Genomic DNA, 23653 nt, shown 5'->3' with positions numbered 1-23653 from the left:
GTTTGTGCCGGACGTGGACAGTGCGAGAGCTTGCTGGGTGTGACGTACGTGTTGGCTTGCTGCTGGACGTGGACCCGCCTGTTTTGTCCTGCATCGACCTCCTACTTCTACTCTCAGACATCCTTCTCCATCCCCTCTTCACCTTTCCTACACTCCAATCAATCACACACTGCCGATTGCCCACCATGACCCTCTACTACAGTCTTGTCTTCGGACTTCTCGTCTTCGAGATGGTCGTCTTCATGTCGCTGATCATCCCCATGCCCTTCACCTGGAAGCGCACCCTCCTGACTTTCATCTCCGAGAGTCCTGTCATAGCAAAGCTGCAGTATTGGATAAAGGTATGTGGAGACGTCTCCTGTAGCTTGCTGTGAGCTTCAATTCTGACAACTCGACAGATCACCTTCGTCTTCATCCTGATCCTGTTCGTGGACAGTGTCAACCGCGTCTACCGCGTCCAGCTTGAGTTGGCTCAAGCCAACAAGGCCAACAACGGCGCCGGGTAAGCCTTCGCCCATCGTCCTCAACTTGAGGCTCATCCACTAACTTTTTCAACCAGTGCTGCTGCTGTCGGCGGCATCGAACGCATGGAGATCCAGGCCCGCAAGTTCTACTCGCAGCGCAACATGTATCTCTGTGGCTTCACTCTCTTCCTCTCTCTGATTCTCAACCGCACTTACGGCATGATCCTTGACGTCCTCCGCCTCGAGGAGGAGAACAGAAAGATGAAGGGTATCGACTCTGGCAAGAACTCTGGCAAGCTTGACGACGCTAGCAACATTGGCGAGGTTGGCCGTCTGAAGAAGGAGCTCGCTGCCAAGGACCGTGACATTGAGACTCTCAAGAAGCAAGCTCAGGGTCTCTCCACCGAGTACAACCGTCTTGGTGACCAGGTCTCTGGCAACTCCGACAGCACTCCCAAGAAGGACCGATAAATCAGTCGCCCCGGGACCCGATATTGCCAGAGCGTTGCCAACTCAAGCTTCACTCTGTTTACTCAATCATCCCCAGCAGCTAGGGAATATGCCCATAAAAACATCATAGGCACCAGGCCAAGAGAAACTCCTTATTGTATAAGATAGCGATGCAGACAATTAGTCTGCCAAAGAATATGAATTTTGTCCTGAATTTGCTGTATCGTCTACCCATGAAGTTGTATCACGCGACATCTAATCCTGGTGTTTCTTTACTTCTCTTGTGCAACACCGATGATATTTTCCATTCCTAAATGAACCCTACAGCCCTTTGTTGCGTTTATCCATGACATGTCAAAAACCTTGCCCTGCTTGATTTTCATAATGCTTCCATTGTAGAGTCGTATACCTTCAAGCTTCAAGTCCAAAGTGTAACCTGCACAGTTGGCCTCGAAGAAAAGGCGAAGTCGTGCTCGCATGCACAACACATTAAGCACTCATGATCTTGGCAAACTCGTCGTCTGTGGATCGTGTTAGTCTCGAACACTTCTACGGATTCTCACGAAACTTACAATCAATGTTGCCGTCTCCATTGGCGTCGGCCTCCTTGATCATCTCGTCGATCTCGGCATCGGAAAGGTTCTCACCAATGCTCTTCATGACATTTCTCAACTCCTCTGCGGAAATGGTACCACTGCCATCTCTGTCGAAAACGGCGAATGCTGCTCTCAGCTCGGACTCGCTGTCTGCTTGCTGAACCTTGCGGCCCATCATTGAGAGGAACTCGTCGAATTCGATGGAGCCAGAACCGTCCTTGTCAATCTCGTTGAGAATGTCTTCGAGTTCGGTCTGAGAAGGCTCTTGACCGAGCGAGCGCATTACTTCGCCCAGCTCGTCGACTGTGATGTTGCCATTTCCATCCTTGTCCTATACAATCATCAGCGTCCGGTTCTTGACGTATCGTAATCGCGTTGAATTCAAGATGGTTGGAGACTTACAAAGACGTTGAAGACCTCCTTGAGCTCTTTGATTTGCTCTGGGGTCAGGTTCTCAGCCTATTGCAATTATCGTTGTTAGCTGACTTTGTTGCTCCAAGATTGCAGCCTAGCTGCTGTCGCTCCCCTATGACATACCATGCTAGGTCTTCTTTGGTGTCCTGACATGTCTGCTATATCTGTACGTTGAAGAATATGTATTTCTTGGTTACGAGTGGAAAAGCGACAGTAAATGTTGGTAAGAAGGAGCTGTTGGTTGTTGGCTGCCTCGTTGTTTCAAGAGAAGGGGGTTGGGTGTGTTTCGACTTTGTGGTCTTTTTCGTGTCCTCCACTTCCAACAGGGTCCTCTCTGCTCGTTGGTTCTAGAGCGTCACATCACATGCTTGTTTTTCTTGGTCTTTGGGAAAAAGTGCGCTTTGCCATTTTGGGAAGTGGGGTTTTGGAGGGTCTTAATATATTCTTCTTTATGTGCTTTATTCCGTCCTCATCTCTCGTCTATGCTCCCAGTCCTGAATCTGCGAGGGAAAGTGACATACTGACTTCGAGAATTTCTATGGCAATCAATTCCATGAAGGCGATATGTTGGGGAGGTCAAGGTCTTCGATGCCTCTCGACGCTGCAGTGTGCCACACCGCTCGGTTGTGAAATTACAATTTTTGAAAGCACAAATGGCCACGGAAGCTCGCTTCTATGCTGTGAGTGCAGGTGTCAAGAGGCCTGCTTTGACAACTGTTTTGACCGAGTATCGGTACATTTGGTATCCACATCAAGACAATTTCAATGTTCCCCCATACGGTCAGGGTGGCAGATCCAACAAGCCCTTGTTCGACTTCTCGGCGGCGCTGAAAAAACAAGTCGGTCGCAAGAATACAGACCTGAAATATAAATGAACGTTTTCTCATTTTTTTGTTCTGTATACAATGTTTTCTATCTTCTTCCTCCCTGGCTTGCCTTCATCAATTCTGTCCAAGCACTCTCGAAGCCTCTTTTCACCTCTCTATAGCTTACGACGAAGCAGTTCTGTTCGTCCCTGCTGACCAACATGACCTTCTCTTCAATACCCGCATCCATCTTGTTCAGACATGTCAAGATGTGTCCGAGATCCAGAACAGGTCGGCCATCAGCATCTACTTGGTGGAATACATAATCGCGGAAGAGCTTGAGATAGTAACGGTCTCCAGTCTCGGACCAAGCGGACGATGTATGGTTAAGAGTATGAGGTGCAGCAGGCTGATTGGGGTTTGCAGCGTTGGAAGTCAATGTCGCCTCGGGACGCTCTAGAACCATATTCAGTTTGGTAAGCAGACGGACCAGGCGTGCATTTTCGAGCTCTCGAGAAAGGTTGCTTGTCAGTGAGTCTGCTTCATGTAGACTAGCGTCGAAGGTCAATGTGATCTGTGACGAGATGAGCGAAAGGAAGCTGTCGATATCGTGGTCCGAGGACGTGGTCGCTGCCGCAGGAGTCGGTGAACTTGTTGTTGCTTGAGTGGGTGTCATTGGCGTAGCTGGAGTGAGTAGCCATGTGACTACTTCACGCATCTTTTCGCTGTAAGCTCGGCCGACGTGCTCAAGGGATTTTTGGGTGTTGTGGTGGGCTGTAGGATTCTTGTTGGCTATGCATAGAATCAAACGGCCTAGTTGTAGAAGATCGTCCTGTTGGAGCTCTGATATGGTGCGGCCTTGTTCGTATTGAGTGATGTCGAGAATGCCACAAGAATTCAACCGCAATCGACTCTTGGATGTGATGAGAATCTTTTGCGGGATCATGAGACGTGCAGCAAGACCTATTGAGTGGATTGCTTTGATAGCAGATGCCAGTTGGACAATGTAGCCCCACAGCTCATGATCTGTCACGTAATTACCTGGAGATCGCGCTAAGGCGACACCAGGATTTCTCGCGTTAGGAGTAAAAATCTTGTCCGCCAGAGTCTGCGAGAGAGGATGATAATCGGTGACGACAATCAAAGAGCTATCTCCGAATGCTCTAGTTGTGAATGCATCATGGACGGTGACGACATTTCCGTTGCTGATACGCTTCCAGGTCTGTATAGCACGGATAGCGTTTTCATCGGTCAGTCGGAAGCCTGGGGTTTGTGGTGAGCTTGTGATCCATCGAATAGTGTGAAAGGCTGGATCCTTACCTTCGAGACGTCTTAGAGCATAATTGTACCCATCCTTGCTCGAAGTGGCTTTGTATACCCAACTTGGGTAACCGTATGCAGACGCAGACTTTTGCGCATTGGTGTCAAGAGCTACCAGAGAATGGAAATGTTCAATCTGCTGAGGCAGTGCTGTGTCTGTGGTAGGTTAGTTATAAGAAGCGAGCATTTCGAACATGGATCGCCTACTCGAGAATGTTTGAAGAGATGCTTCGGATTTACGTTGCATCTCTTCGCGTAGATGATCAGGAATGAAGAAGTCGTGAGTTGTTCGCTGGTAAGCCATGAGGTTCTCCCGATGGGGTCCCAACGGCGCATAAAGATGGTAGCTGAGCTGCAACAAGCGTAAGTAGACGGATCTAAGAAGACTATCCGTGACATACCGGATGAGCGAACGCGGCTGCAGCTGAAAACATCGAATTCGCGGCTAAAGCAGATGCATCTTGAGCGTAGGGGTTGATTTGTGGAGTATGAGAAGCGTCTGACATCTGACCAGACGTCCCCTGCATGGTGAAGGGGTCGAACGAGGCAATACTGGTAGAGTTACCACCATCAGACTGTGTTGACGAACGTCAGTATGAGAAGCCGAATACTGGAGTGTTTCTAGGGAAACTAGAGATAGCACAACAGATGGCCCATAACGATGGCAAAGCAACGTCACTTACCGCTTGAGGCACAAAGTTCTGAGGTACAAACTCTTGGATACCACGTTGAGACCATTCTGACGGCTGCTTGGCTGCCGCAACTGGCGCTGCCGCTGGATTGAGTCAGCGATCACACGCACATATTGTTATGTCTTGACTAATTGATACCAGTGGATTTGGGGGTAAAGACAGCCGCCGAAGCTGCTTTTGGCGATATTCCCAGAGCTTTCACAGGCTGCGCGCTGTTCGTGACTGGTGACAAGGGCTTGAACGATGGGGAATCGACGTTTAGGAAGCGTTTGGCGCTACAATGATCGTAAGCCCCGAGACAAAGATTAATAGGTGGTCAAAATACCTCTCGGCCTGTTGATTGGGTTTAGGAGGTATCTCATGGTTGTAAGGGCAACCTGCAGCTGATCAGAAAGGCTGTACATAGCACTGAGAAAGAGTAGATCGCACCATTGTTCTGAGCTCTGCAGCTGCCATAGATGGTAATGTTTCTGCAAAGGACGTTTTTCGTGTTCTCTATATTCATGTCAGAACCAACAAATCAGCGAGGTCATCAGAGATAAGTTTGGAGTACACACCACGGCCTTTGGGTCTCGGAGACTGATGCCTTCTACGCATATCACCCGGACTACTGGTGCCCGTTGCTGCCATGGTAGCGAATGCGTTTCACAGAGTGAACAGTTTCGAATTTAGTTGCAAATGTTTTAAAAGCATTCGTCGAGCGCGTCTCGGAAATGTATTCGCCCTATCGATTCTTGGAAGAATGGATGGCCAAGAGTTGAACAGAAGTTTGAAAGATAGAAACCCGAGCAAACAGAAAGTGACGATAAGGTAATACTGCAAGGTGTGGCTTTAAAGGGGTTGTCGATGGCGAAACGATAGGATTGACGCGGCGGATCAGATGCCCTATGGGTTGCCAGAAACACAATATCAACAAGCAGTGCCTGAGTGGGATCGAGTCAGATATGGACTGGCGGCACTTTGAGGATGGATGAGCACAGCGATGCGACAAGATAGTCAAGATGCGCAGGGAGGCTGCAGGTATGACGAGCCCGACAATGGGGACGGACGGGAATGGTGCAGGCTTGGATGCTTGGTTTTGCACGTACCTAATCGAACGAAGCCATGCAAAACATTACAGAATAACAGGTCTTGAACCGAGTACAAAGCAGACAGCAGAAGCCTAGTCTGATATGCCTGGGAGTGCACGAGCAATGGATGGTGAGGGCGAAGTCGCTCGCTGTTTGGGGAAGTGTCGGTATCTCCCGGCCAATCTCAACAACAATCTGAAACCGCAACTCGAAGGTGTGCTCGTCTTTCACACACTATTCTGAATGGACGTGTAGGATAGAGAGGACTAAACACAAACATCCAGAGCTCATGCAGGATTCAACAGCTCAGGTGATGGAGTATACTGGAGCCACGCGAGAGATGATTGCATCTTGTCGAGGTTCTGGCGAGTCATGGATAGGGCTGAGATAGTGGGGCCAAGCATGACATGCACCTTGGTGTTCAGGACACCCAGCAGCTTCAGAGATGACAATGTGTACTTTTTCCCTTCGTACAACAATTTAATCTCATACCACTGCAGAAGCGGAACAGGCTTGCGCAAGGTACGGCATCATGTCGGCACCTTCGACGGACATCTCACAGCTCTCGGAAGAGCAGCAACTGGCGCTACAGCAATTCACGTCCGTCACAGACCAGGACCTTGATACCGCCTTGGTCCTGCTGCAGCGCTGCCAGTGGAATGCTCAGGTAGCCTTTTGCAAACAACTGGAAGCATAGTCAGGGAAGCGACTAACACCAAACGTAGATAGCCATCACACGCTTCTTCGATGGCGACGCCGATGTCGTCGACGTGCCTCCGCCGCAGGACATTCGCCGATCAGAAAATCTAGCTGCCAGCCTCGATGCAGCTGCCTTCACAAGAACAAGACCCACTACAAACGGACTGCAACAAGCGCCTCGCGTTGTGCCGACGCCAGAAGGCCAGCTTACCCAACCCGCTCCCTTCGTCTTGCAGCTGCTCTTCTTTCCCTTCAACCTGACATACTCCATCTTCAGTCGCATCTTTGGTGCTGTCGGCTACTTGTTCCCCATTCTACCTCGCCTCCTACACCGCCTCTTTCCTCTACAATCAGCTCGGCCTCGTAATACCGATAGACGTCCCCTCAATCCTCGCGACACAGCCTCCCGCTTCATTCGCGAGTTTGAGGAAGAGTACAATGTCGAATCAAACATAATCCCCTTCTTCGAGAACGGCTACGCCCAGGCGTTTGATCTGGCGAAAAGAGAGCTGAAATACTTGCTCGTCATTCTGCTTTCCCCCGAGCATGACGATACCGCTCCCTTTGTCCGCGACACCCTTCTCTCGCCAGAGGCAAAAGATTTTATACAGAATCATGCTTCAGATATGATTGTCTGGGCTGGAAGCCTTCAAGATTCCGAAGCATACCAGGTCGCAACAGCACTCAACGTCACAAAGTTTCCCTTCACTGGCTTGGTCGTTCATACACCGTCTGTCTCTTCTACGTCCATGTCTCTCATCGCTCGCATCGCTGGACCAGTGCCACCTTCAGAATTTCTCGCCAAGATGCAGGATGCCATGCAGAAGCGTGACCAAGAGCTGGAAGGCGCAAGGAGACAGCGATCCGAGCAGCAGGCATCAAGATCTCTCAGAGAAGAGCAAAACAGCGCATATGAGCGGTCACTGGCTCAAGACAGAGAGAGGGCTCGTCAAAGAAAGGAAGCTGAAGCCGCTCGAGAGAAGGCCGAGAGGGAAGAAAGAGACAAGGCAGAGGCCAAGGCACGAAAGGCCCAGAACATATTGCAATGGAAGAAGTGGCGCACACAGTCGTTGCCGGAAGAGCCTGCTTCTACAGCTAGTGATGTTGTGCGTATCAGTATCAGGATGCCTTCGGGCGACAGGGTAATACGCAAGTTTGGTGCCGACGCTGAATTGGAAGAGCTGTACGCCTTTGTCGAATGCTACGATATCATCCAAAGTGATGAGCCAGCAACAGAAGAGGATGCTTTCGAACCGAGTGGCTATAGTCACGAGTACGAGTTCCAACTAGTCTCGCCGATGCCCCGCGAAGTGTACGGTCTTGATCAGGGCGGCACTCTGAAGGCCCGTGTGGGACGGAGCGCAAATCTTATCGTGGAAAAGTTGATAGACGAAGAGGATGAAGACGAAGAAGAAAGCTCTGCATAGACGTACAGCAACAATGCATTCGATTTCACAAAGATACAGTCCGACCTGAATGTGCAAGTACTCCAGGTGCTGGCCAATTGTCATTCTCTGGTTTCTTCTGACCCAGCGTCGTCCAAACGAAGCACAGGAGGTTAGTCGAAACCATTACACTCGCATCGCCGTCGATGTTACTCCCATCCCCTACAAGGCCATCATACATGGCACGATGTGTTTGACAGGCTGATGCTTGTGCATTGAAAGCTGTATCATGGACTTGAAAGAGCAGGCAAAAAAGGCCCTCAAAGGACATTGTACTTGATCAACGAAAACATTTTGCATTTCGATAAGAATTTCTCGGGCCCTGAAAGGAAGAGTGAGATCGTTGCTATTCCGCCTATGTGATCGGCATACAGAGAGAGGAATCAGATCGACCTTGTCTAATCAACCCTCGATCTCTCGGACCGCTGTCACGGTTACAGCTTCATTCGAGGCCTTCTTCTGCACCGTCTCTGTCACTCCGACCTGGCTAGAGCTCTCACTGTCAACGTGCTTCGCCTTCGCCTTCATCATGGGCCAGTGACCGTGTTGCTCCTTGCAGCGCATGGAGACGAACGCAACAATTACAGCAATCCAGTAGAAGTTGTAAGCAAGGACCGATCCATAGGTTGCAGAGTTCTGCCAGCCTAGAACAGAATTGAATAATCCCCACCCACTGGTGTTGATCTCAGGGTTGCAGCAGTTGACGTGCCAGACAGATTTGGTGATATCGTAGGATCCTGGGCCACTTCCAACCTCGGAAGCGTCCCCACCGATCATTTTGCCCCAAGCGTTGTTTTCGAAGAACCAGACAGCCTTCGAGAAGAGGCCTGCGGCGACAAGATAGAGCACACAGGTCGAGATAATAAGGAACATTTGCAGGGATGCCATGTTACCTCCCCGGTAGATGAGGAACCCGATCAAACACCCTGCTGCAAGACCGCAGATGACGGCCAAAGGGAACGAGGTAGCTGGAAGACCAAGAGACACGCCGCCGATGAAGACGACAGCCTCGAGGCCTTCTCTCATCACAGTGATGAAAGGCAGCATGAACATGGCGTACTTTTCTGCAAATCGCTTGAAGCGGGTACTGGCCTTGCCCTTCTTCTGGTCCTTCTCTTCAAGAGCCTTGGCCAGCTTGACTCTCCACTTGGCTTGTAGTTTCGAGACTCGCAGGAGGGCGGCACCCATGATCGAGATGATGATTGATGCTATGAGGCCAAAGACACCTTCCCAGATATCTTCAGTTGCGGAAAAGTGGTTCTTACCTTGGAAGTCGTTAGTGCTGAATGACTTTCAGATGTCACAAAGCAGCTTACCAAGTCCATAGAATGCTCCGATGAATGCACCACCAATAATCAAACAGACCAGCAGTCCAAGGCCGATTCCCCACCAGACTTGGGCTCTCAGCTTCTTGTAGACGATGGGGTCTTGCTCAGGGCCAAGGGTCTGCTTCAAGAAAGACAGCAAAACCGAAACGATAATGCTACATTCGACACTTTCTCTAAAGCAGATGAAGAAAACTGTGAGATTGAGGTAAGTGGGCATGTTAAAAGCCTGTGATCGGGTCTCAACATACTAGGTACAGCAAATACGTTGGCACCCATGGCTGCGATAGCTGCTGTCTAGCAGACAATTGGGATTAGATAGATATGATCAAGATTGATTTGATCAAAAGTCCAGATGGATTCAAGAGGAGGGAAACCTGATCTGATAACGGCAGCACTCGCGACCTCGGCCACCAACGCTTTCTTTTTTCCCCCAAAAGCATCCGTGTTTTCCCAAGATGCCTGTGTAGGGCGCTAGTGTGGTGCCACCAGCATTTCAGGGTTCAGTTAACTTTTCGTGGCGCTGCTGGCTTGCTCGTGTCCTGGATCCTTCCAAAACTTGCCCGAAACGATGATGGAGCAACAAAACGATGACTCGAGTAAGACTGTTGCTCTTTTCAGATCGTTGCACTTTCATGAGCATAACAAACCTCTTCATGTACACCAAGCACAAGAACTTGGACACCCTTTCGCTCCATGTTTCCCCATCTTGATCGGCGGCCAAGATCTCTTGGTAGAGCTTCGACAGGGCTTGGGCTGCCGCTACACGCGCTTGGGCACGGATCAGATAAGACGATCTGCTGATGCGGTCGCTCTGGAACACCACGTTGTTCCCAGCTCCTCAATCGACACGAAAACTCGAAAGTGACTTCAAAATACGCCCTAACCGTGCGTCGTCTATCAGTACTTCGCGGAATGACACTCTTTGCGCTCTACACATGCCATGACTCTTCTTCGGTCCTACGATACGGAGTATGCTGGCAAACTTCAAAAAGTGGCATGAGATTGAGTTCATAATGGGATACTCAACCCACAGTAGCTCTCGCCTTCTCTAACCCCAGATGCTAGTGCGGTTTGACTTCCATCTCTCTTCCGCAACCCCTCTTTGTGTACACAAAATCTCTGTCAAAATGCAGAGAGCTTGACAACTACCCACAGCGCTATGTCGTGCTTTCCTACCTGGAGGCATCTTCTTGGGTGCCTTTTCGATACGAATTACCTCCTGCATTGCTAGAATCCACTGATGGAGTTCAAAACACGGGCGTGGAGCAAGTTCGGAGGATCACGGAAATAGTACTAGTATACGACAGGTACAGGTTTGGTAGCTTCGACATCGGCCTGTCGCCGGCAGTTGTGGCGTTCTAGCCCAATCGCCCACCCATCCAGTGCATCGGTGCGACATGGCTTGGGAAAAAAAGCATCTTATCAATCATATCACTGCCGCCCGCTCTTTCACTTTTCTCATGTCTGATTGATTTCTTGACACAGTCCTCTTATCAGATCGTTTCAATCTACCATTGGTGTGCACCAATTCCACCATGGCAGTCCGAATTACTCAACTCACACTGCTCTTTGCATTGCTCCTCACAATATGTCGAGCTGCAGTTGTAGAGAAGTACTTCAACCTCACATGGGTCATGGCCAACCCTGATGGCTTGCAAGAGAGAAAGGTCATTGGTGTCAATGGCACTTGGCCGCTGCCAGTTCTGGAAGTCAACAAGGGCGATCGCGTCATTGTTCATGTCTACAATGGCCTAGGAGATAAAGACACGTCCGTCCATTGGCACGGCCTTTTCCAAAACGGTACTACACACATGGACGGGCCAAGCAGAGTTACACAATGCCCGATCACGCCTGGAACATCTTTCACCTACGATTTCACAGTTGACCAAAGCGGCACCTACTGGGTATGTCTGATCCAAAATTGGTTCAGTATCATAAGCTGACAATCAGAAAGTACCATTGTCACACAGATTATTGTTATCCAGATGGCTATCGCGCTCCGTTCATTGTACATGACAGTGACGCCTGGTTCGCCGATCAGTATAAGGAAGAATTTGCTGTTACAGTCAGCGATTGGTACCACAATATGGTGGAGGACATCCGGTTTATCGATCTTGCAAAGTACGTATAGCAAAGCTGCTAAGCAGAAATGCATAGCAGGATACAACAGCAATGATGTGCAATCGACTTGGACTAGAAGGAAGCTAACGTTTTCTGAAGCCCAACTGGAGCAGAACCTATCCCAGATAGCTTCCTGTTCAACGATACCATGAACACCAAGGTCTCAGTCCAGCCAAACACCACATACTTGTTGAGAATCATCAACACGGGTGCATTTGTTGCTCAGTATTTCTACATCGAGGACCACAACTTCACAATCGTCGAAGTTGACGGTGTATTCACAGAGCCTGAAGAGGCATCTTTGATATATATCGCCGTGGCGCAACGTTACTCAATCCTGTTCACAACAAAAGCCTCGACGGATCGTAACTACGGTCTTGTTACCATCGCTGATCAAGTTCTGCTCGATGGAATTCCGGACACGCTGGTCCTCAACCAGACCAATTGGCTTCAATACAACCCTTCGGCCAGTTTCGATCCTGTCAACGTGACTCTTAACATTGCCGATGAGAACCCTGCTTTCGACGACTACTCTCTCGTTCCATACGACAAGGAGCCTCTTTTGGAGAACCCTACCAAGATCATTAACTTGACTGTTTCGATGGGCATTCTTGATAACGGCAAGCCCTACGCCTTTTTCAACGACCAGACTTATACCCATCCTAAGGTGCCATCTCTCTACACTGCTCTCACAGCGGGAGAATTGGCTACGAATGAGGCTGTGTATGGCGAATACACCAACTCTTTCGTGCTGAATCATCTAGAGGTGGTTGAAGTTGTGCTGACTAACAACGATGGAGGTTCGCATCCATTCCATCTCCATCAGCATAACTTCCAGGTCGTCAGCCGCTATCCGCCGTATGGCGAGGACTTTTACTCGCTGTCCGATAACGTTGATCCTCAAGCCTTCGACCCCAACAACCACACCGCGTTCCCCGAGTACCCCATGCGTCGCGACGTCGTGGTACTCCCCCCAATGGGCAACATTGTTATTCGTTTCGTCGCAGATAATCCTGGTGTCGCGCTCTTCCACTGTTCGTATTTTTGATACCTTTTATTGTACGAGAAACATGCTGATTGTACCCTCTAGGTCACATCGATTGGCACATGCAGCAAGGTCTGGCTGCTACCTTTATCGAAGCACCACTCGAGATGCAGAAGAAGATCAAAATTCCCGAAGATCACTTCGCTGCATGCAGAGCTGCCGGCGTACCCTACGCAGGAAATGCAGCTGCCAACACAAAGGATCTCCTGGACCTCAGTGGCCAGAACAAGCCAGCAAAACCAGTCCCTGCAGGTTTCACGGCTAGAGGCATTGTAGCCCTAGTCTTCAGCTGCATCGCGGCGTTTGCAGGTCTAGCAGCTATTACTTGGTAAGTTTATTCTGTCTGAGATCACGTTCCACAAAGATTGTGAAGTTGTGTAGCAGTGGCTGATACAAGGCTGAAACAGGTACGGCATGGCACCTCTCAGTGCAAGTGAGCAAGAAGCTGTTGAGCGTAAAGTTGCGTCGACGAATGTTCAGACAGCTGAGGAGTGATGGTTGCAGTAGGGTTGGTTTCCAAGTTGTTGATGAAAATGTGATGTCAAAAAAAGATCATGTCATGACATGTGATCTGACTGAATGGGACGTAACACTTCTTGAGCTGCATGTTCTGGACTATGTATAGGATATCGAAACGAATGATGTGTACCAAGTCTTCGAAGCCGAACCGAATCGGTTAAGAAGGTACGCCTTCAAGACCGTTCTCAAAATTAAAGCTCGATAGACACAAACAGCGTGAATAACCAATCTTCTCTATGTTCAGACAATGGTTCTCGTTAATAATGGAGTGCAGGAAACTACCTCGTAAGCTCAGAGTGAAAATTGCTTTCAACAATGCAAAGGCTTCAGAAGGCAACGGGCGTGATGCTGCCGATTGTCAGACAGATACTACTGACTCGTGTCGCCTCGAACGCACTTGGACTTTTGACAAGTATGACGGAACTGGCATTATGAGATGAGGCGAGCCTAGAAGAAGGTGATACGAGACGGGCTAAAGAGAGATGCCCTCCGAGAAAGTGGTTAGAGTGGAACCATCTATCATGCAACTGAGTCGTGTAATATGGAAGACACCTTCTTCAAGGGCAGAGCCTCCACGTCGAGGTTGAATATTGAATCACAAGCTGCAATGCTAGGTCATACCTGTGCACCGTGATAGTTGACAAGCATGCTCACCACTGGGCGTGGAACAGGTAGGTTTCACTGGATACAGTATGCTGTCATTTTCGTGACCAAATCCTAACGTTCGCAGAGAGCTCGTCGTAGTGAGCTCAAAAGATCATGTGGATAATCTCCTACCAGCTGTCTCATCGTTACTAGAGATCGGATCCTCCATGTTGAAAACTCGACCTCGGTGCGATCTGTCTGCGCGTCTGACTACAATACCGTGTGTACCAGAGCGGAGAGTGTATCCGAACAGAAGGCTTCGGGCGCTTGTGATCAAAAGGAGGCTCGTCAGTATAGGAACGTTAGTCAGTCAAAAGGTCAACCGTTTGAAAATCAACCGGTACAGTACAAGTTGCTCCAAAATATGCGACTATTGCTGCAGATCTGCAGCCATCCTATGCTTGAGCGCAGCGGGCCCTGAGTGTTGGTGTACGCGCATACACAATGATCCGCGGAAGGATGTTCCCCCTGCGGTGGCACAGAACAGGCAATCTAACAAGCTCGCCCTTGCTGCAAGGCACAGAGGAGCTGAAGCCGGCGCATGATTGTTGAAGATCTCCAGGTCTTCGACAGCAAGCATAAAGGCAAAACGAAACGGGCGCAGAGTCGCAAACCGAGAGCTGCGGAGGGACAAGTTGAGCGACAAGCGGGGGCAGGAATTGACGAGCTTCCTCCATGCACGTCTCGCGGACCGGAAGCTGCTGCGACCCACACGGGTGTCGTTGGGACTGGCCTAGAAAGGATTTACATGGCTTGGCTTGGGCTGGCAAGGAAGACTCCGAAGAGTGGAGTGTTCTCAGGCAGTTCAGAGTCAAGATCAGGAAGGTGCAGACAGTGAAGAGGAGTGTTGATGGATGCAGGGATCGCTAGCAGGGCTGCGATAGACGGGGAAGAGCGAATCCGAGCAGAGGTGGTCTCTGAGGTCGCAGTGCACTACCTGTCAATGGCCCTAGACCCTGCATTGGCGTGCGACTGCGGTCAAGCAGAGTCTTGTGTTTTGGTGGACACTTGCGGCCTCGAATATGCAGCAGCGGCAGGTTTCAAGCAGCATCCGAAGCCCTCGGGTCCCACCCCACCTCTGGAGGCTTTTGAGCAGCAATGGCAGGTGGCAGGAGTCGGAAGAGCGAAACTGGCTCCCGCACGCTGCTTGTCAGAAGGAAGCATAAAGATGGACATGTAGACAGCAGCCTCGCTCTTTGCTGCTTTCCTTTCCCAACTGCCAGAGCCTCCCCCAGCCTGACCGTCCTTGAGTTGTGGCTTGTTGACTTGTTGACTTGTTGACTTGTTGACTTGTGATTGTGTACTGCACATCTCCGGCCGTGTCCTCTCGCTTTGACTTGCTCGGCGCAAAATCTCGACTGCTCTCAGTGGTCTGGGCTGGTGCTCCTCGGTCGTCATTTAACATTTTGCTTGCAACTTCCCATCTGGTGCTTCTTGCGTACAAGCATCCTTCCCTCTCAATTGCCTTGATCCATAGCTATTCGACAGCTACCCAGTCGCCCAGCCTCCCGCATCTCTTGACCGGCTTCGTCCACGCACCTCCCACACTCCCACAAAGTCTCGCTCGACGTCGACGCCCGCAATGTCCCGTCACGCAACAATCACCCAGTCATACCAGGAGCGAGCCTCGCTGCCCAAGACATCACCGGTCGCCTCGTACCTCCTACGATTGATCGCAGCGAAGCAGACAAATCTCTGTGTCTCGGCAGATGTGTCGACAACCAGAGAGCTGCTGCAACTCGCCGAAGAGGTCGGCGACTCAATATGCATGCTCAAGACACACGCCGACATCATTAATGACTTTGGCCCTCGCACCATCGAGGGCCTGAAAGAGATTGCTGCCAAGAAGCACTTCCTCGTCTTCGAGGACCGCAAGTTTGGCGACATTGGCAGTAGGTGCCTGCCCCACCCGTGTCTTCCAATCACCGACCACTGACACAGCTTCTTGCAGGTACCGTGCAAAAGCAGTTCACTGCCGGCCCTCTGCAGATCGTTCGCTGGGCCAATATCATCAATGCCCACATCTTCCCTGGCCCCGCCATCATCACTGCTCTCTCGCAAGCCGCCCACGATGCCGTCAGTTCTCTCAACACTGCTGTCACCACTTCCATCTCGGCCTCGCCCGTTCCCTCATACATGGACGACAGCGACGAAGTAGACTCGCCTGCACTGTCTCACCACGAAGACTCAGACGATCTCGACAGACTCTCGAGCGACGATGACTCCAACCAATTGTCTACATACAGTGACCCCACTGGTCGCAAGCCAAGCGTCGTTTCCGTATCTACCACTATCAGCACCAAGACAGAAAGCATCTCACCCCAGCCTACGCCAAACCACCACGGTGGCCCCAACGATTCTATTTCGTCCATCAGCGCCGGCTCGGCTGGTCAAGAATCGTCTGCTTTGGCCCGCCTCGGAGAGCCCCCTCTCCTCCGAAGCTTGCTGATCCTCGCAGAGATGAGCAGTGCAGGCAACTTGATGACTGGCTCATACACTGAACAATGTGTTGTGGAAGCACGCAAGAACCCGGAGTTCGTCATGGGCTTCATCGCACAACGCACTCTCAATGAGCAGCCTGGTGACAATTTCATCACCATGACTCCTGGCGTCCAGATTGGCGCCACTGGAGATGGTCTCGGCCAACAGTACAACACTCCGGAAAAGGTCATCGGCGAAGCTGGCACCGACATCATCATTGTCGGCCGCGGTGTCTACGGTGCTCAAGATAAGAGGGCCAAGGCCGAGGAATACAGAGTCAGAGCATGGAAGGCATACGAGGGGAGAATTGGCGCTGCTACTGCAACAAAAGGTAGCAGGTGAACATATCACTGACATTTGAGAAGCTGGGATATTGTTCAGGCAGGACGAGGATGTGTGCTTTTCTACGGTCAGGAACCGACAGGAAACATCGAAGCCTCCGATACGGAGGACAGACTGGAAACTGAATTGAGGATCATATTTGGAGGACTACTTTTTCAAGGCGCATGTTGGAGTGAAGATACAAAAAAGTGTAGAGCAGCTTGGGATTCATCCATCATCACCATCATCTTCATAATCACTTTACCTCCGTCTCAACTCATGAGTTGGTCCGATTGACCTTGGGAGCTGACTACCAACAATGGTTCGGATCGCACGGCACAAGATTTGATTGATCAGCGAGCTGGTCCCTGATGTGTCCGGATGATTTGTGTTGTATACGGAGGGCTCCACAATGATTGAGAAACGGCAAGACTTGCTGCAAGATTCGGCACTCACGATCGACCATGCGAGAAGAGCTTGTAGGCCGCTGAACGAATTGGGTGATATCGCCTACCCATTTAAGAACAGTGACGAAGACATCACAAGCAAACCATATTCGAAGATCCGGTTTGAGTGAATGAATCAAAAAAGATGAAAGGGACGTAGGCGTGAACATGCGTTAAGCGGGCTTTGAAAGTGCGTCTCCCTCTCTTTCTCTTTTATGCCTCGATAGCTGTTGAACACTCTCTCGCCTGCAATCACCTACTTCATTCTGCTCTTCTACAAGAAGCCGGTCCAAACAAGTGGAAGCCCATAAGGATATATGGACGTGACCCGTATGATAGAACAATGTTATGCTCGGTTTCGATTCTGTCAAACTATGGATATGTGGTTGAGCTATGTCTAGGCTGCCCAAAGCCTCTCGTTAGCCATGAACAGGTCTCTGGTATCAAGATGTTTGAACAAATGACTTTGAGCTTGTCGATTCTTGTAGTGTTGGTGCATGCTAGCTCCAGCAGAATCTTTCTTCCATACCAACGGTTTCTTGACCTTTGACCAAGCATAGTCATGTCTGCACTCCTGCCAGCACCACCAACATACGCCGACTTCACCTAGAGCAAGAACCAAGAGATCTAATAGAGGCAGGATGCGTGTGCGAATGCCACAGTGATGATGGTTTTTGTCTACCTGATACTCGGGAGCTTGTTTGAAGCTGTCGACAAGATCTAGGACGTCGCCATCGTAGGGTTCAGGCGGATCTGAGGTTGCAAAGATGGTGCTTTGCAAGGAAAGAGTGTTGATACGTTTGAAGAATTTGATGGTCTGACCCAATTGGAACAAATCGCATTCGGGCGAGGAGTCGTAGCCCAGCTTACACTGTCGCTCGCGAGACGTGTATAGGGTGAGGAAGTGCGCCTGCAAGGACTGTATGGTTTCTAGAATGCAGTCACGGCGGAACAGCAACTCATCCTCAATACCCATGGGTAGATCCCACCACAGAGCCGCATCTTCCTCGGGTTCGCGACCGACCCAACCGCGATGTATGAGGCGTAAGGAGGCTTGATATACCCAGCTCGCGTTCTCCAGGAAGATGCCGACCAGCAGTCGTTGGCGCGCACGCTCTTCATTTGTAGCAGCATTTTTCGATGTAGGCTTTGCGTCCAGAGCGGCAATCATCTTGTGGCTCTTGCAGTAGGCACGCCACGACGCAAGGCAGTCGAAGCGGTCGGCTACGATGCACAGGTTTGCGATGTTAGCCAGAGGTGGGGTCACGCTGGTCATGTCGCGTGCGTGCAAAGCGCATAGGAAGTCGGCCATGAGCTGTTTGATACTCCTCACCGAGGGCGATATGCGGCCGACATGGACAATGCTGACTTGCGGAAGCTCGTCGGCGGGAACGGCGGCATCGAGGACGGGATATTTGGTTTTGAGCTCCGAGTGGCGGAGAGCCACATGGGCGCCTTCTTTAAAGTCGCCTTGTAGAAGTCGCAGGAAGTAGGTCGAGGCGTCTTTCAGCCTGCTCGAGTCGACACGATATCTGCAAATCTCCTGTGCCGGGCCATCTCGTTGTACAATGAGGACAAGATCGCCTGCTGGCGAGACGATGGTGATTCCTGAAGGCGTCTCTTCCAAAGGCTCGACCGTCTTGTTCTCCTGTAGCTCGCGTTTGGCGGCTCTCGCTTTCTTGGTTGGTGTTGACATGGCAGGAAGCCTTTCGAGAACGCTCTCTTATGGATAGGGCCAGAACATGCTGACAAAGTGACGTGTGGGAAGAAAGTATTCCTATATCATAATCCTGGACATGCGTCTGCGAGCCTCCACTCGTGCTCGATTGCTTCAGAACATGACGTGCATTGCCAAGCCTGTCTCTTCCGATCTGTATCCATTCACGAGCACGAGCAATCCTTGTTCAACAAGCTGAATCTTGTCAAACTATGGCAGTCTAGGAATTTCTAGTCTATATGGATACTTTATAGTGTTATCCACAAACCATGCCTTCTTTCGGCACTTCTACCTTTTCACCATTGTTCTCCTGCTCTTCCACCCTGCCCTCTGGTTCCAGGCCCGCTTGTTTGTTCTCCTCCTTCTCACGCTCCAACCTCTCCTTCTCTTTTCTAGTCAATTGCATAGAGCCCTTCTCGAGTGCTTCCTTGGGCAGTGGTCGTACATATGGCTGGCAGATAAACCACGGCCTCTTGCACCATGCAACGGTAGCCAAAGAACTCTCATCTTTCGTCGGGTCGACTTCAGGCCTGGTTTGCGGCTCTGTTTGAGGCTCCTCAAGTGGAGAGGCCTCATGCTCGAGCAAGCCCTCCTTGACAGCAGCCTCGACCATGGCCAGTACGTTCTCGTAAGCTGCCATATCACCAGCACGACAGCGGGCGAGAGCATCTCGCACGTTTGTGTGCTTGGAAACCAGTGGCCGGAGCATGTGGAAGAGGTGAGCCTGCATCGGGGTGAGGTTGGGATTTGTACATTTCTCAGCCTTCTTGCGAACTTCGCCCTTTCCCTGCTTTTGCTTCTTGGATGGAGGTTGGCCATTCTTATCTTGAGCTGCGTCTGTGCTTGACGTAGTCTCGGCCTCGTCTTCGGCAGGTCGCTTTTGAGCCGAACTGGGTTCGGTTGCCAACTGTGCTGCAGTTGTGTTTGGCAGCGCATCGTCGTCTCCGGGCAAGAACAAAGGCTTTCGTGCGGGAGGGTCCTGGCCAAGCACATATCTGTGAATGATGTCCATGTATCGCCTCAGCACGGCGTCCATGCGGTAGCCCCCTCTTCCATCTTTTCCTCTCCAATACTCTCTTCCTTCTTGGCCGGCTGGCGGGGGTTGAGCAAAGACGGAGGGATCGTAAAGATTTCCTTCGGCACTCATGACACCATCGGCGCCGGTGGCCTCAAGACAGGCAGGAATGTCGTCGTGGCGCAAGATGTTGCCGTTGGCGAATATGACAGTGTCTGAGGGGAGGTTTTCTCGTAGGTAGCGAATGACAGCCCAATCAGCCAAACCCGTGTTGTGACCCTTCTGGTGGCGTTGGCGGCCATGAACGGTGATGATGCTGGCGCCGGCCGACAGAATCATTTTCGCATAATCGAGCGTCTTTTCGCGCGTATCAAGGATGCGCATCTTTGCCGTGACCGGAATGTCGAGATTGGTGTGTAGGTTGTTGATAAGCTTGTAAATCAGGTCCCAATCTTCCTGCAGGAAAGAACCGTAATGACCCTTGCGTGCGATGCCTTGGGGACAGCCGAGATTAAGGTCAACGGCATCGCAAAAGGGCTGTACATGGCGGGCAGCAGCGAGCAGGTCGTTGGGGTCGTTGGCGCAAAACTGGACGAACAGGGGACGGTCGGTTTCGTGGTTGCCGTCGAGATGGTGGTCGTGGTGGCCGAATTGAGACTGGTGATAGGGATCGGGTGTGTCTGGCATAGAGCCCTTGAGCGGCTGGAAGTGGGCCTCGCGGTATTTGGGATTCTCATGGAACAGGCGGGCGTGGAACATGGGAGTGTAGGCGAGCAGCTGCTTGTTCTGCTCGGCCGGCATGAATGAGCGCGTTAACAAGCGCCATGCCTGTCTGCTCTGTTAGTGTCTGAAGTTGGTGTTTGCTCCCTCGAACTCTCGACGCACAAACTCGCTCTGCTCGACCATGGGTGCCAGAATCAGCTTGGGGCTGCCGATACTCTCGTAGAAAGCCCTGCCATGCAGCTTTTGTGCTTTGGCCGTCTGACTCATGCTTGCTGCCCGAGTCTGACTTGTATTTACAAGAGGTGGATACCGAATGCGAAGTGCTGCTGGCCGTAGCAAGCCTGTCTTGAGCATGAGCGACAGGTTTGGTTGTACGTTATGGCATCGCCCGGCGCAAACAATTGCGGCAGGAGAAAAGTTGTTCTCCACATGTCACCCACGATATGCACGCCTGGCGCCACTCCCGCCCCAGCCTAAACTTTGTTTCTCCAACTCGCAGATCTGCAACGCTCTTCTGAACGTCGTGTCGTGCCTTCCAAGATTCATCCTATTCTCTTATTACCTGTTCTACTGCAAACTCCGCTAACCATTTGTAGCCAACTCTCTCGCACACCTCTCGCAAGCCCGCCGCAGACCTCTCGCAAGCCTTTCGCAAAGCTCGACTCATCGCGCATGACCTCGCTCGCTTTCTATATCAGAAAAATCCTACCAATACTGCCGAACATCTTGCAAAACTTCCATCTGCAATGCGCTTCTGAAGTACCTCTGTTGTTACATGATAAAGACTAATAGATCACGACACAGATGTGCGAAAGCAAAAAACTGATCAGTGTTGCCAACATTTAAATTGATTTCGGACCAGACTGCGACACTTTTGGTGCCTTACACCAGTAAACGTCTTGCGCAATCTCTCTGCGCGGAATTCTGTCTTTTCCCATACTCCCGCCATCATTTCTGAAAGCACACCCCAAGAGTGCACGCTTCTGACCCTGCTATAACCACCCCCAGAGATGACTGGGCTACCCGACACAATCTCACTGGACACGACTCTGCTTCGAAAGGTATGGTGAATTTTGACGATAGCAATACACCGGGGAGTGTTAGGCACGTAAGCCCAAATGGCATTGTAAACACCATTCCTATCGTTCGATGTCTTATTCTGCCTCATCTAGAACTGCCCATCGTTGCAGGTATCTGATGTGGACCTACTTTTTGCATACCTACTGGAGTATACTAGGAGCATTTCATGTACTCCATAATTTGAGGCCGGCTCACATCAAACAGTTTATATCTCCAGGTAATACTCTATACCTGCACAGGAAAGGGCCCTGTTATGTTCCCATCTTGAGCCACCACAAGATTCTGTGGCAGGCTGAGGCGTCAATGAATACCTTCTAGATATCAACTGCGATTCATGAACAACAGGAACACGACCACGACTCTGAGATAGTACCGTCAGCTTGGATCCCCGACGATGAGGCATGCACAATCCAATTACCTACGGCCGGCCGAGTATCTACTAAGCAGACCACTCAATGCCCCATCATGGATTGGAGATACGATCATCATGTAGCCTTGACGACACACCCGACGACAAGGTACTCGGGTCTATACCAGTGTCTCTGAGACGGCGTCATGCTCTACAGCTATCCATCCTCCTACATAACCCTTTCGCTTATCCTCCTGCTCACCCTCCTTTCTGTGGCTCACTTGATACTAGACCGCCCATGCTGGATCGCTCCCTAACCATATCCTCTACATACTAAGACTTACAGGCAGTATAATCGTCCAGACAGGAAGCAGCCTAGCCAGTATATAATACTTCTCTCTCCATTTCCCTCCATCTTTCTTTCATCTCACTCTGAGTAAAATTCATAATTTTCACAAAATTAAGTTTTTATCCATCTTCCATTCACATTCACAATGCCTTCTCACATCCCCCATTACATGCTTCCCACCATCTCATCCCAGACTTCTGCAAGGGCCGCCACCCGAGCAGTCGTCGCCCCCGTGTCTGCTAATGTGCGTTCCAAGCAGATTACAGGTCCTGTCAAAGCCCTCCCCCCCAGGCCAGCCCCTCGTCCTACCTCGTCCGCCCTTCCTGCCGTTGCTAGCAAGTCAACTTTCTCGGCTCGCCAGAAAGCTCTGAAGCCCGTCGCCCCTCGTCCATCCGCCCTTACCGCCGCCGATCGTAACCGTCTCAAGCACCTGGCCCCGGCCGTGCAGGAAGAACTGGCAAAGGCTCGTGAAGTCCACTGCGGAGAAATCCGTAAGGCTTGCGAGTATCGTGTTGCCCACGGTGAGTTCAGCTTTGAGTCAAGTGTGCTAACTGAGTTGCAGCTGGGAGAGACTGACCATGAAGACTAGGGGTCTGAGTGGTCTGATTCTCTTCTTGGAGAGTCGGATGATGAGAGTGAGTGCACCGTTTGGGACATTGCTGACCTTGTCATGCGTAGTTTCGACTCCGAGTATGACACTGTCATCATTCGTGGTCCCGGCGAGCTTGAAGACGAACGGATTGCAGATGCCGAGTCTCTTTCCTTTGTCGAGGTGAGTCCGTCCATGCTTGGTGACTTTGCTGACTACCCCTACTCTTCCGTTCCTTCCCCTCCTCTTTCGCAGCAGGTCGAAGACGACTTGGTCGTCGCTCTTGAAGAGCTTAATCTAGATGAGGTGCGTCTGATGGGCTTAGGCTCTGATTCTCTTTTCTCTCCTCTCCATTCCTCCTTCCTCTCCCGTCATCCTTCCTTCCTCTTCCTCGAAGACAGTTGAGCTCTCTCTCTGTCCCGTATCGCTCACATTCCCCTTTCTCATAAAACATCAAAGTGTTGTGGTGTCTTGGGATGTGGCGGCAATCCAAGGCATTGCAACACAACCAAAAAAAAACATAAAAAGGGCTAATCGCGGAGGCAAAAAAGAAAGTTTCAGATTTGAGGTCTTCTCTTTTGTTCAGTTATCATTGCGTTGCTTTTCTGCGTTGCTTTACTTTTGGGTGTGCATGTTGACTTTGGTCGGCCACCAATGCGTTGCTTTTTCTCCTTTGTTGTTATCATTGCGTACAGTGTTTTGACACTTGGGTGTGGCTCTGCACTTGCGAGCCACATCTGCTTTTTCTGCTGTTATTTTGCATTCTTATTTCCTTTGTTTTTCCTATGTCCTCATTGAGTTTCTGGTCTATGACTGGGACTTGAAGAGGACTGTTGTCTTCTTAGATACCTTTACATAGCTCTCAGCAATCCATGTCATACCTTCATGAAGACCACGTTTCCAATGGGATCGACCTCCCCGTGTGCTCAAGTTTGTCACGCGATTGCACGATTGTAACATTTTCAGAGG

The 23653-nt window shown here is 50.7% G+C and overlaps 10 protein-coding genes across 10 annotated transcripts; 5 read left to right on the top strand and 5 right to left on the bottom strand.

Annotated features, from left to right (window-relative positions):
• Nucleotides 1–98: 98 nt before the first annotated feature.
• Nucleotides 99–1066, top strand: M438DRAFT_349701 (putative BAP31 domain protein). The gene is made up of 3 exons (XM_029906454.1): nt 99–339; nt 397–501; nt 559–1066. The coding sequence occupies exons 1-3, from the start codon at nt 186–188 to the stop codon at nt 933–935; spliced, it is 636 nt and encodes a 211-aa protein (XP_029755570.1). The 5' UTR covers nt 99–185; the 3' UTR covers nt 936–1066.
• Nucleotides 1067–1071: 5 nt separating this feature from the next.
• M438DRAFT_306238 (putative calmodulin) lies at nt 1072–2255 on the bottom strand. Its single transcript, XM_029902255.1, has 4 exons — nt 2048–2255; nt 1913–1969; nt 1487–1841; nt 1072–1435 (listed from the first exon to the last, which is right to left on the bottom strand). Exons 1-4 carry the CDS (start codon nt 2075–2077, stop codon nt 1404–1406), a joined length of 474 nt encoding a protein of 157 aa, XP_029755569.1. The 5' UTR covers nt 2078–2255; the 3' UTR covers nt 1072–1403.
• Nucleotides 2256–2836: 581 nt separating this feature from the next.
• M438DRAFT_378210 (PAB-dependent poly(A)-specific ribonuclease subunit pan3) lies at nt 2837–5372 on the bottom strand (the record flags this gene model as incomplete). Its single annotated transcript, XM_029908789.1, has 9 exons — nt 2837–3993; nt 4051–4206; nt 4258–4402; nt 4452–4625; nt 4734–4825; nt 4881–5017; nt 5068–5119; nt 5172–5237; nt 5300–5372. The coding sequence occupies 9 exons, from the start codon at nt 5370–5372 to the stop codon at nt 2837–2839; spliced, it is 2052 nt and encodes a 683-aa protein (XP_029755568.1).
• A 972-nt stretch (nt 5373–6344) lies between these two features.
• Nucleotides 6345–7938, top strand: M438DRAFT_339783 (UBX-domain-containing protein; the record flags this gene model as incomplete). The annotated part of the gene is made up of 2 exons (XM_029904257.1): nt 6345–6479; nt 6538–7938. The coding sequence occupies 2 exons, from the start codon at nt 6345–6347 to the stop codon at nt 7936–7938; spliced, it is 1536 nt and encodes a 511-aa protein (XP_029755567.1).
• A 420-nt stretch (nt 7939–8358) lies between these two features.
• On the bottom strand, nt 8359–9560 carry M438DRAFT_328158 (plasma membrane iron permease; the record flags this gene model as incomplete). The annotated part of the gene is made up of 3 exons (XM_029903198.1): nt 8359–9221; nt 9273–9476; nt 9533–9560. The coding sequence occupies 3 exons, from the start codon at nt 9558–9560 to the stop codon at nt 8359–8361; spliced, it is 1095 nt and encodes a 364-aa protein (XP_029755566.1).
• A 1104-nt stretch (nt 9561–10664) lies between these two features.
• On the top strand, nt 10665–13036 carry M438DRAFT_147074 (uncharacterized protein). The gene is made up of 5 exons (XM_029898945.1): nt 10665–11188; nt 11239–11405; nt 11505–12439; nt 12496–12778; nt 12858–13036. Exons 1-5 carry the CDS (start codon nt 10820–10822, stop codon nt 12943–12945), a joined length of 1842 nt encoding a protein of 613 aa, XP_029755565.1. The 5' UTR covers nt 10665–10819; the 3' UTR covers nt 12946–13036.
• A 2160-nt stretch (nt 13037–15196) lies between these two features.
• On the top strand, nt 15197–16437 carry M438DRAFT_283826 (orotidine-5'-phosphate decarboxylase; the record flags this gene model as incomplete). Its single annotated transcript, XM_029901415.1, has 3 exons — nt 15197–15506; nt 15566–15694; nt 16037–16437. 3 exons carry the CDS (start codon nt 15197–15199, stop codon nt 16435–16437), a joined length of 840 nt encoding a protein of 279 aa, XP_029755564.1.
• Nucleotides 16438–17259: 822 nt separating this feature from the next.
• M438DRAFT_359654 (uncharacterized protein) lies at nt 17260–18558 on the bottom strand (the record flags this gene model as incomplete). Its single annotated transcript, XM_029907352.1, has 1 exon — nt 17260–18558. The coding sequence occupies one exon, from the start codon at nt 18556–18558 to the stop codon at nt 17260–17262; it is 1299 nt and encodes a 432-aa protein (XP_029755563.1).
• Nucleotides 18559–18835: 277 nt separating this feature from the next.
• Nucleotides 18836–20584, bottom strand: M438DRAFT_339778 (FMN-linked oxidoreductase; the record flags this gene model as incomplete). Its single annotated transcript, XM_029904256.1, has 2 exons — nt 18836–20422; nt 20480–20584. The coding sequence occupies 2 exons, from the start codon at nt 20582–20584 to the stop codon at nt 18836–18838; spliced, it is 1692 nt and encodes a 563-aa protein (XP_029755562.1).
• A 1656-nt stretch (nt 20585–22240) lies between these two features.
• M438DRAFT_409501 (uncharacterized protein) lies at nt 22241–23113 on the top strand (the record flags this gene model as incomplete). The annotated part of the gene is made up of 2 exons (XM_029910021.1): nt 22241–22616; nt 22716–23113. 2 exons carry the CDS (start codon nt 22241–22243, stop codon nt 23087–23089), a joined length of 750 nt encoding a protein of 249 aa, XP_029755561.1. The 3' UTR covers nt 23090–23113.
• Between the last annotated feature and the right edge of the window lie 540 nt (nt 23114–23653).

This window comes from Aureobasidium pullulans (genome assembly GCF_000721785.1).
Source record: "Aureobasidium pullulans EXF-150 unplaced genomic scaffold scaffold_33, whole genome shotgun sequence".
NCBI classification, from domain to species: Eukaryota; Fungi; Ascomycota; class Dothideomycetes; order Dothideales; family Saccotheciaceae; genus Aureobasidium; species Aureobasidium pullulans.
The sequence above is the reverse complement of the archived record's forward strand: the minus strand, read 5'-3'. Positions and strand labels throughout refer to the sequence as shown.